At 64.4% G+C, this 11,087-nt stretch overlaps 1 protein-coding gene across 1 annotated transcript; it reads left to right on the top strand.

Annotated features, from left to right (window-relative positions):
* The first annotated feature begins 1,144 nt into the window (after window positions 1–1,144).
* On the top strand, window positions 1,145–6,161 carry LOC149865315 (uncharacterized). Its single transcript, XM_090041322.1, has 8 exons — window positions 1,145–1,270; window positions 2,168–2,497; window positions 2,919–3,206; window positions 3,731–3,835; window positions 4,051–4,425; window positions 4,506–4,817; window positions 4,942–5,274; window positions 6,026–6,161. Exons 1-8 carry the CDS (start codon window positions 1,186–1,188, stop codon window positions 6,031–6,033), a joined length of 1,836 nt encoding a protein of 611 aa, XP_089897448.1. The 5' UTR covers window positions 1,145–1,185; the 3' UTR covers window positions 6,034–6,161.
* The last annotated feature ends 4,926 nt before the right edge of the window (window positions 6,162–11,087 follow it).

Below are 11,087 nucleotides of genomic sequence, written 5' to 3' on the forward strand. Positions count from 1 at the left end.
CCTGGACTTGTCCCTTCCCGTTGGCCTGTGACCCCGATCCCCAGGAGGGCATACATCAAGTGTGTGACCCCCCCACTGCCTGCAGTGATTGTGCCCAGCACTGCAGAGGTTTGCTGCACTGCCGTGCTGCTCCATGGACAAGGCTGGGGGCTGCTTCTGCAATACACGGACAGCGGCTCACAGCAGTTCCCCGGGCCCACTCTGGAAGTGGGGTGAGGCCAGACTGGACCCAGCGGGGGAAGGACAGGAGGGGCGGGCGGGCAGACGGGAGAGCCCAGGAGTCGCCTGCCCTGGAGCCCGGGCTGGGGGTGCACGTGTCCCGGTCCCTCCCTGCCACCGCTGCGGCTTCCCTCTGGCCCAAGCGCTGCCCTTGCCCACGCAGGGCTGGGCTGTGGGTGCCCCAGGCGGGGGCTCCGTGTGGGGAGACGTGAGGGGGAGGCTGGCCCTGCTCCTCCCCCCGGGAACCGTGAGCTGGGGCGCCGGACTCCCACCTCCGGCCCCATATACAAGTGTAAGGCTTCATTTTGAGTTCGTATGTCATCACCGCTGTCTTCAGCAATGTGGCCGGGGTCATCTGAGCCCAGCACTCCTTCGGACTCGGTGATCTGTTGCGGTCCTGTCTGAGCCAAGCATGAGGATCGGCAGGTGGAAACAGTGCCGCAGGGCATTGCTCCTGGTCAGGTTGTGCTGGGAAATGTCTCCGTGCTGCAATTGGGTGCAGAGAGGATTTCCCCGAGGAGCACGAGGGAGTGGGCGCATCGCAGTACGTGCGAGGGGCTCTGCACCTGCTTAGTCCTGCGCTCACAAAGTCAGACGCCGCCTTTCTCTTCGGTGCCTCTGCTGCAGCCGGTCATGACTCCCGGCAAGACTCTCTCCACAAGTGTACCTGCGTCATTTCTAGTTCTGGGGAATCACGGGAGTCTTGTTTAATTGTAGTGCAAGCAACGACCAGTCTTACCCTACGGGCCTTCACGCCGTGCAGAGCTCGGGGCCAACCCTCCCCTGCTCTCCCCAGGGCCTTGGGCAGGGCTGGCCCCAGCTCCCGCAGCCCCGTGGGGTGGGGCAGGACCAGCTCTGGCTTCGCGCTGCACCTTGGCCCCTTCTCCCAGCCCGTCCCTCCCATACAGGGAAAGGGAAAGTACAAAGCGACGGCCCGGGGACCCACGCTGCCTCGCAGGAGAGGAGATGGCGGCTGTGGGGGGACGGAGGGAGGCCTGGGCCCCCCGCCTCGGGGGCCTGCTCCTGCCTCTGCTCATCCTGGGGGCAGCAGGTGAGTGCGACCCCTGCTCTGCTGGGGCGCGGGGGCAGGGCCGGGCTGTGGCGGCCGTGTCCAGCCCCGGTGCAGGGGCAGCCGGTGCCGCCTCGTGAACACGCCTGGGGCAGAAACCCTGGTGGCCCGTGTTTGCCCCTGGTGCTGCCCAGGGCGGCCGTGTCACACGCGGGCTGTACAAGTGCACCGAGGGGTGTGGAGGCCAGCAGCAGGGGACACCCCCTCCGCGGTGCCTGGGGGTCCCAGGACACACAGACCTGGAGGAGCTGATGGACCCGACCCTGAGCGCGCACGGCCCCTCCTGCTGTGCACCTTTCCCTGCCGGGGGCTGCGGGTCTGGCTGTTGGGAGCCCTGGGGCCCTGGGAGCAGCCCCTGGGCAGGGAGCAGGGGGGCCGGATCCTGAAGGCCCCCCAGCCCCAAGCCTGCCCCGGGCTCCTGCTCCCAGGACAGGGGAGACCCCGGGCTGACTCTCCCCTCCACTCCTCAGAGCCACGGGGCTGTGGGGAGGGCCGGGCCCCGTCCCTGACACATTTCAGGTCCTGGCACAGGATGGAGCCCCTTTGGGTTGATCCCAGCTGGGGCCTGGCCCTTCCCAAGGGAAAGCGAAAGCAGGGAGGAGCTGCCGGGGATCCATTTTAGCTTCAGGGCCAAGGACTCTGTGAGCACAGGGGGAAAGATGCAGCCCTGGGCCCCCTGCTCCCCATGGGTGAGGGAGAGGGGGCAGTTCTCCGTGTGGGGGTGAAGTCCTGTTGCCCTGAGCGCAGGCGGCCCCTGCCCCCCCACCCCGCATCTCCCTGCACCCGGTCCCCGCAGCGGGCCGTGCAGCCCTGGGCAGCCTCCCCCCTGCGCCGGCCCAGCCCGCGGGGTCTCACGGCTGCTCCCTCTCCCCCGGGCAGGTTCCCAGCTGCAGGTGACCACGGCACCCTCCTCCACGGCCCGCGTGGGCTCGGGGGTCCTGCTGCAGTGCCGGTTCTATGTTGGGGGGCCGGTGGCCCTGGACGCCCTGCGGGTGACCTGGTATTTCTTGGAGGAGAACATGGCCTCCTACGGACAGGGCAGGAGGGAGGCCTGGCCCAGGGCCCACCTGCCGTCGGAGAAGGAGCTGGAGAGCGGAGACGCCTCCCTGTCCCTGGCCGCGGTGACCGTGCCCGATGGGGGCTTGTACCGCTGTGTTGTGGGGTACGGGACACAGCAGCACCACGGGGAGACCATCCTGCACCTGCTCGGTGAGGACCGGAGAGGGGCCCACAGGTAGCCTGGGCCGTGCTCGGGCTGGACACGGGTGGGTTCATGGGGCACAAGCACACAGCCCTGCGCCATGTGCAGTGAGGTGCTGAACAAGCAATGCTCACCAGAGACCGAGGGACGCTTTGCTCTTGTCATGTCAGCCCCTGGGGTGAGTGCCAGCTCGGGGAGCCCCTGTGTCCTGCTGCCAGACACGTGGGCAGTGCTGTCCCAGGCCATCAGCCCCACACCGCCATGGTGACGCCAGCCAGGGGTCGGTCAGCTGAGCATCAGGGCTGACACAGGGCCCAGGCCCCACGTTGCCTCAGTGGTGCTGTGGGCGCCGGCCCAGGCAAGGGGACTGGCACGTGTCCCAAGTCTCAAGGCCTGAATCCCAAAGTGCACACCCACTCTGTTTTCCAGCCGCCCCAACGATCTGCATCCCGAGAAAACCAGTCGAGACCTCCCTCCTGTGCCACGTGGGGCGGTTCTTCCCCGAGGACGTGGACGTGGCGTGGCTGAGAGACGGGCAGGTCCTGAAGGGCTTCACCCGCTCCAGCCCCCAGAGGAACGCAGACGGGACCTTCAACCTCACCCTGACCTACACCTTCACCCCCGCCCGCAGCGATGCCGACAGCGTCTTCTCCTGCCAGGTCCGTCATGCGGCTCTGGGGCAGCCGCTGCAGGAGGACGTCGCCCTGGACATCCGAGGTGAGATCCCACACAGGGACCTGCCTGCTGCCCTGACTCTGGAAGTGCCCTGGCCCCCTCCCCGCGCTAGCACAGAGCTGCTCCAGGCCAGCGTGCAGGCAGCCCGGAGCTGCAGACCCCCATGGTCTGGGGCTGTATTAGCCGGCGGGAATGCCCCTTCCCTCCCGGAGGAGCTGGAGCACCAGGGAGCAGCAGGACACAGGCTTGAGGGTCCTCCCGGGCTGCTGCGTCCAGGCCCATATGTTCCCAGTCCGTGGGCGGACGGCAGGGACCCCAGTATGCCAGAGCAAACCCTGGCCCACGAGTGTGGGGGCAGCAGCTGGGGCACAGTGGATGCCAGGCCACGCACCAGAGGCAGCTGCAGGGGAGATGAGGCCCAGGCTGCGCCCTGCCCCGGCAGCTGGAGGGAGGAGGGGATTGCAGGTGGGAGCTGGGGCAGGGGTCTCAGGCAAGACCCTGCTCCCGCCCGAAAAATGCTACAAGCTTAGGTCTGACTTCTTCTCTCCTCTCACTACTGAGCGCAGCACCGGATCAGTCTGGAGCCGTGGTTGGAGCTGTCCTGGGGATCCTGTTCGGAGCAGGAGCTGCGGCTGCTGCAGCCTTTTACTTCTGGAGGAAGAGAAGAAAAGGTAGAGAGGGACGGTGCTGTTGGGCTGCAGGGTGACAGAGGGAGGGGACGAGCCAGGGAGAGGGAGGCACCCGTGATGCTGGGGTGCAGAGGCCTGTCCCCAGGCCGGTTTCAACCCCGTGGTTCCCAGCCCTGAGCTCAGACCTCAGACGGGACATGTCTCCCCAATTACCCCAGGCTGACCGGTGTCCCGTGTGTTGGTTGCTTGGCCCCCAGGCTGGGCGGTCTCCTACAATGTCGCAGAGGTGCAGGTGCCAGCGCAGTGCCTGCTGGGCCAGGAGCTGACCCTGCGCTGCTCCATGGAGGGGACGTTCCCCGAGGACGTGGCCGTGACGTGGGAGAGGATCCACAGCGAGGACAGGACGGTGCCGGAGAGCGCTGGGGACCAAGAGAGCCCCGAGCACCAGCCGCTGATCCCCGCCCTCCCCCCGGGCTGGGGAGTGACAGAGGAGAGAGCCGGGACCCGCCTCACATCCGCTCTGACCTTCACCCCCACGGTGCAGGACGACGGGGCGCGGGTCCGGTGCGTCTTCCTCCACGAGGGCAAACGGATCCGAGACGAGCGAGTGTCCCCAGAGATCCGGGTGTGGGGTGAGTGCCCAGCGCCCCAATGCCTTATTCTGTCAGGGGGATGGATCTGAAGACTGCTAACTCCCACGCTGTCTCCCCAGCCTGGCCGCAGGTGTCGGAGATCCAGGTGTTGCCCGAGTGGGACCCCCGCGACAAGGTGCCGTTTGCTGTCCAGCTCCACAACTTCTACCCCCGGGAGGTGCCCCCGATCCAGTGGGGCTGGGACGGGGCCGGGAGCTGGGGGGCAGACCCTGTGCTGATAGACAAGAACGCGGACGGCACGTTCACCACGACGAGCGTCTGGAGAGTGCCCAGCCGGAGCCTGACCCGGCCGGAGCTGCGCGTGCGAGTGTGCGTCCAGCACGGCCCCGGAGAGCCCCCGAGCGAGAGAGAGCTCAGCCTGAGGGCCGCGGGTGAGGAGGGGCCGTGTCCAGGGGTCCCAGCCCCGCTGCAGGGGTGTTGGGTCTGGGTGGGGTGTGAGGGGCCGCGGCTCCCCTGACGGGGCCTGTCCCTGCCTCTGCCTCTTCCCTTCCCCAGGGCTCCTGCGGCCCCCGGACGTGTCCGAAATCTCCCGGACCGAGTCCGTGGCCACGGGGAAGGGAGTCACCCTGAGCTGCCGCATCGCGGGGCATTTCCCGGGGGAGCTGAGCGTGACCTGGCTGCGGAGGGGCAAGGGGGAGCCCACTGCTGTGACCCTGCGGGACGCGGCTGAGTGGAGGGTGGAGCCCGGCACGGCCGTCCTGGCACGGGACGGGAAGAGCTTCCAGCAGGAGACCAGACTCGTCCTCTTGACTGCCAAGGAGAAGGGGGCAGAGTACATCTGCCGCGTGGGACATCTCGCCCTGGAGACCCCCATCGAGAGGAGCAGCGGTAAGTGGTGGGGATGGGAGAGGCCCAGCCCCAGTTCTGGGATAAGGGGCCTTCTCATGGGTCCCTCTGTGGTCCTGGTCATCGTGGGTCCATCGCGGAGCAGACCCTCCTGTCGCCCAGCCCAGCACAGAGGGGTGTAACCCCTGGCCCTGCCTGACCCCTCACAGCAGACCCTCGGCGGGTCTGGGACAGGGGCACCCAGGGCTGGGTGAGGGGAGCCCATGGCAGAGGCTTCTGCATAACTGGGCTCAGGTCAGCTGGGGCAGCGTGTGGCCATGTGTCGGGTGTCGGGGACAAGGTGTGCATGCCGACGTGCCGCTCCCTCCCTTAGTTGCCCGTAGACCCCCCCGGGCTGAGCTTCCGGTCACTGGTTCCCAGCCTCAGCGGCAATTGCTGGGCCATTGGGAATGTCCACTCGGGCGTCCCGGGCAGGCAGGGGGGCACCGCGTGTCCCAGCCCAGCGGCTGTGGGGAACATGGGCCCCCATCAAGGCCGAGTTCCCAGCAGTGACGTGTGTTGGGGATGTTCCTGACCCCAGACTGGCTCCCCAGCTCCCATCCATCTCCTGTCTGGGGACCCCACATCCCGAGGGGCGTCCTTCCGCCTGGCTCCTGCGCTCCCCCATGCCCCAGCAGCAGGCGCAGCCTTGGCCCTGCCTGACTCGGGGAAACCCAGAGGCTCGGTCTCTGCCAGGGGAACAGACCCATGGGCCCAGATGACGAGCCACAGGCTCCTTCCACATCTTCCCTAGGCCCCTGAGCATTGCCCAGAGCCTCAAACAGCCGAGGAGGGAGGCGGCGGCTGAAGACGGAGGCAGGATCACCAACACCACGTCCCATGTGCTCACTCAGGCGATGGCAAGACGGTGCCAGTAGCTGGACTGGACGTGCTGGGCTGGGCTGGGCTGTGCTGGGCTGGGGGATTAGCCTAGGGCGGGGGCCCAAGGCCCAGGCACTGCATGATGGCTAGGTCTCCCTGGGTCTGTTGGTAGCACCTGCTCTTGCTGTCTCCCTCCCACACGTGGGGGGGCCCGGAGGGGAGCCCAGGGCTGGGGGTGCCTCTGCCTCTCGGTCCATCCGGAGCCCAGCCTCATTTCGCCCGTGGGCTGCCACAGTAAAGATGACCATGCTGATGCTCCTCCGCTCTGGTCTCCCTCCCGCCCGGGCCTGGCCGCCTACAGCGGGGCTGCAGCTGGGGCTCTGCTCCCCCCGTGCTCAGTGCTGCACGTTGTGGGGGGCTCTGGGCTGCTCCCTCCTCCTTCCTCAGCAGCCCTCTCAAGGCCTCCTGGGGCAGGTGGGCATCGTCAGGTGCTGGTGCTGTGCCCCGTGGAAGGGACAAGCCCTGGCACAGCAACCGTGCAGGAGCCAACGCCTGTGAGGGAAGTGCTGGAAACCACCGGGTGGTGGACACAGGAACAGGGGGGCCGCAGGCCCTGCCGGGATGCTTGCAACCCCCTGGGGTGAAGGAAGCTGGGCCGGCTGGATCCCAGCCCGCAGGTCCTGCTGTGTGCCCAGACCCTTGGTCCAGGGGCCGGTGGGGGCTGAGCGAATGGACGCTTGAGACAGGAGTTTCCCCTCCTGGCGTGGGGTCCCTCGGCAGCAGCACACGCTGACACCAGGACAGGCATTCGTCACCTTGCACGCAGGCCTGGTCCCCTGTCCTGGGATCAGACAGTTCAGGGTCTCGCTGGGGCCCGGTCCAGCGGTCCAGCTGGTCAGTCGTCCAGCGGTGCAGCGAGCCTGCGTTCCCAGACGGGTTTTACACCTCTCATTCCCTGCGCGTTCAGTATTGCTCCTGTTCCTCTGACTCCTTCCTGCCGGCTGCTTGCAGACTACTTCTGTGATGCATTTCCTACCCTGGGTGGCTCCCTACCCCCTCCTGCACACCCCCATCCCAGAACCACCTCCTGCACACCTCTCTCATCACTGACCCTCCTCATCGTGCAGCCTTTCCATCCATTTCTGTCCCGGGACCACTGACCATGCTGGCACCCGACATGATGCGGAGCTGCTCGCTCAGCATCGGAGACTGTGACCTCCTTGCCTGCTCCATCGCTCTGCAGCCCCTTGCAGGAGTGGGCACTGCATGGTCTGGGTACAGGGTGGAGGGTAGTGGGGGGCTTCGGGGGAGTAGGACCTAGTGGATGCTGTTTGGATGCAAGCGGCTGCCTGGGCCTGAGGGGAATGAGTGCGGGTCTGAGAGCGCTGCACACACAGAGAAGGTCCCAGGGCAAACAGGGAGAAGGGCTTCTTCCGCTTCAAGGAGGTCTTGCTGGACCTGGGCTGCGCGGCTCCTGGGGAGACCCAGGCGTGGCAGGTCTGCAGCTTCAGCTGGCTGCCCAGGACTTCCAGGTCCGCAGGTGACAGCTGCAGCCGCGAGGAGGCTGGTACCGGAGCCTGGGATGTGGAAAGCGGTGTCCCCTGCCCTGTGTCTTCTCTGGAGCCCTGCAGGACCGGGCCCTGCAGGCGTTACCTGCGGGCCATGTCCCGGGGGCAGCGAAGGCTGCCGGGGGTGCCAGGCTTCCCATCGCTGAGCCGCACAGGGTGAGGCAGACACGGGGATGTGGAGCACGTGAGGCCAGAGAGCGTCCTGCTCCTGACAGGAGCCCCTGGAGAGGTGCTGGGCACTGGGAGGGCAGCGCCCGGTTCGGATGCAGCCCGGCCTGACAGAGGTCGGACATGCAGGGGGCTTGCTCCGTGGTAGTGAAAGTGTGAGCACCAAGGGTGCAGTGTTGTCAAGCCCACGGTGTCAAAAATCATAAGACAAACTCTTAAAAATCAAGAGATTTGGAATGTAAATCATGAGATGCTATTTTTTGAAGTAAGTGTGTGTGGGGGGCATAATTGGTGAAAGTGTGGGGGCTGTGGGTGTGTGGCAGGGTTTGAAGCCTGGCGCGGCCTGCACACCCTGGCAGGATGTGGGGTGCTGTGGGTCAGGAGTGAGGGGCCGCAGCAGGGCTGGGGGACTGTGGCTTGGGAGTAAGAAGCAGACACCACCCCCCTGCCTTTGGCTCTGTTGCATGACTCCCCCCGGCCCACGCCATTCAAGCCACCCCTGCCCCACTCCCTCCCTCACCGTGTGCTCCTCGATCTGCCCCTCCTGCCACCTCCCTCTCCCTCTGCCCCTTCCCTTCCCCCCACAGACCAGCTTGCTGCTCCCTACAGAAGCCCGAAGAAAAAATCCTGAGATTTGACCTCTCTGTCAGGAGATCACAAGTCAGCCCAGACCAACGAGAGAAGCAATCAAACAGGTAAGAGAGAGGGACCAGGGTAGCGCTGGGACTAGGGGGTCAGTACACACACCCACAGGAAGCCTCAAATGCCTCTACAGAAATGCTCGCAGTATGGGCAACAAGCAGGAGGAACTCACCCTCCTGCTGGCTGACACCAGCCCGGACATAGTGGGGATTACAGAAACGTGGTGGGAGGAAACGCATGACTGGGCGGTGAATGTCCAGGGCTATAGGCTGTACAGGAGGGACAGGATAGGAAGGAGAGGTCGGGGCGTGGCGCTCTATATTAAGGAGGAATACACATCCTCGTTAATTAGCAAGGAGTCAGGGGAGGGGCACTCTGAAGTGCTTTGGGTTAGAGTACAAGGCAGTCGAGGGGAAAGAGTCTTAACGGCGGGGGTCTACTACAGACCTCCCAACCAGGGAGAAGAGCTTGACCAGGATTTCTTGGGTCAGCTCACAGAGGTAGTGAGGGCTAGGGATGTGGTAGTCATGGGGGACCTGAACTTCCCGGACATCTGCTGGGAGGAGCAGTCAGCCAGGTCTGACCGCTCACGCAGGGTCTTGGCCAGAGTGCAGGACCTCCACCTAACCCAGGGGGTGCACAGCCCCACCGGGGAGACGCCTTGTTGGACCTGGTGCTGGCCACGGGTGACGACCTGGTGCGGGGGCTGCGGGTGCTCGACCACCTGGGCGACAGCGATCATCGCCTGCTGGGATTCACCATCCAGCGCAAGGTGGCAAAGGCCTGCAGTAAGGCAGCAGCCCTAGATTTTAGGAGGGCAGACTTCAACGAGCTAAGGAGGATAGTTGGAGAAGTGCTGAGGTCCCGGCGGGGAGGGGAGCCAGGTGTCCAAGGAGAGTGGTCGCTCCTTAAGGAGACGATCCTCCAAGCCCAAAGGAAGGTAATCCCAACGAGGATCAAAGGGAGCAGGAGAGCACACAAGCTCCCATGGGTCACCAAAAGCATCCGGGAATGTCTCCTTGCTAAAAAGGAGGCTTACACCCAATGGAAAGAAGGGGTCATCACCAGGGAGGACTATTCTGTAGTTGCTCGGGGATGTAGGGGGGTAGTTAGGAAGGCCAAGGCAGAGATGGAACTGGGACTGGCTTCCCAGATTAAGGACAATAAGAAGTCTTTTTTTAAATACGTAGGGGGTAAAAAGAAGGTCCCAGGTAATGTGGGGCCCTTGCAGGATGACATGGGTAACTTGGTCGTCACACCAGACGGCTAAGCTAACATGTTTAACGATTTCTTTGCCTCCGTCTTCCTAAGTAGGGACCAGAACAGCCACCGCCCTGCTGGGCCCCCCTCGGGCCCCGGGGGAGGCACACCTGGGCCATGGGTTAGCGAGGATTTAGTTAGGGAGCTTCTGGAGGGGTTGGACGTATTCAAGTCAGCTGGTCTGGATGATCTCCACCCTAGAGTACTAAAGGAACTGGCCGAGGTCATTGCAAGTCCGCTGGCAGGGCTTTACGAGCACTCGTGGTGAGGTACCGGAGGACTGGAAGAGGGCCAACGTGGTCCCCATCTTCAAAAAAGGCAGGAAGGAGGGCCCAGGAAACTATAGGCCAGTTAGTCTGACCTCGATCCTAGGCAAGCTGTTCGAGAAAATTATGCTGGCACACATTCAGGAGGGGCCAGCAGGGGACTGCATGCTCAGGGGTAACCAACACGGGTTCATCAGGGGCAGGTCCTGTCAGACCAACCTGGTGGCCTTCTATGATCAGATCACCAGATCATTAGACGCAGGGGTGGCAGTGGATATAGTCTCACTGGACTTCCAGAAGGCTTTTGACACTGTCTCTCACCCCGTTCTCATTAAGAAACTGGGGGCTGTGGTGTCAACACCCACAGAGTCAAATGGGTTGTCAACTGGCTGGAGGGCCGCACCCAGAGGGCGGTGGTGGATGGGTCCTTCTCAACCTGGAGGGACGTGGGCAGTGGGGTCCCCCAGGGCTCGGTCCTCGGGCCCGCACTGTTCAACATCTTCATCAGCGATCTGGATGAGGGGGTAAAAAGCACCTGTTCAAATTTGCTACTAAGATGATACTAAGATGTGGGGGGATGTGGGCACACTGGAAGGATGCAACAGGCTACAATCAGACCTAGACAGGTTACAGGGGTGGGCGGACGAGAATAGGATGGGTTTCAACACAGACAAGTGCAAGGTGATGCACCTGGGGAGGAACAACCGGCACCATACCTACAGGTTGGGGAAGTCCCCTCTTGTCAGCACGGAGGCAGAAAAGGATCTGGGGGTCATCATTGACTCCAAGATGAACACGGGCCGGCAGTGTGGGGACGCGGTCAGGAAGGCCACCCGCACCTTGTCATGCATCCACAGATGCATCTCGAGCAGATCCAGGGAGGTGATCCTCCCCCTCTATGCGGCACTGGTCAGGCTGCAGCTGGAGGACTGCGTCCAGGTCTGGGCGCCGCACTTCAGGAGGGATGTGGACAACACGGAGAGGGTCCAGAGGAGGCCACCCGCATGATCAGGGGGCAGCAGGGCAGGCCCTACGAGGAGAGGCGACGGGACCTGAACCTGTTCAGCCTCCACAAGAGAAGGCAGAGGGG

The sequence above is a fragment of the Crocodylus siamensis genome, chromosome 4 (genome assembly GCF_052110815.1).
Source record: "Crocodylus siamensis isolate JL-2025a chromosome 4, ASM5211081v1, whole genome shotgun sequence".
In the NCBI taxonomy this organism is placed as follows: domain Eukaryota; kingdom Metazoa; phylum Chordata; order Crocodylia; family Crocodylidae; genus Crocodylus; species Crocodylus siamensis.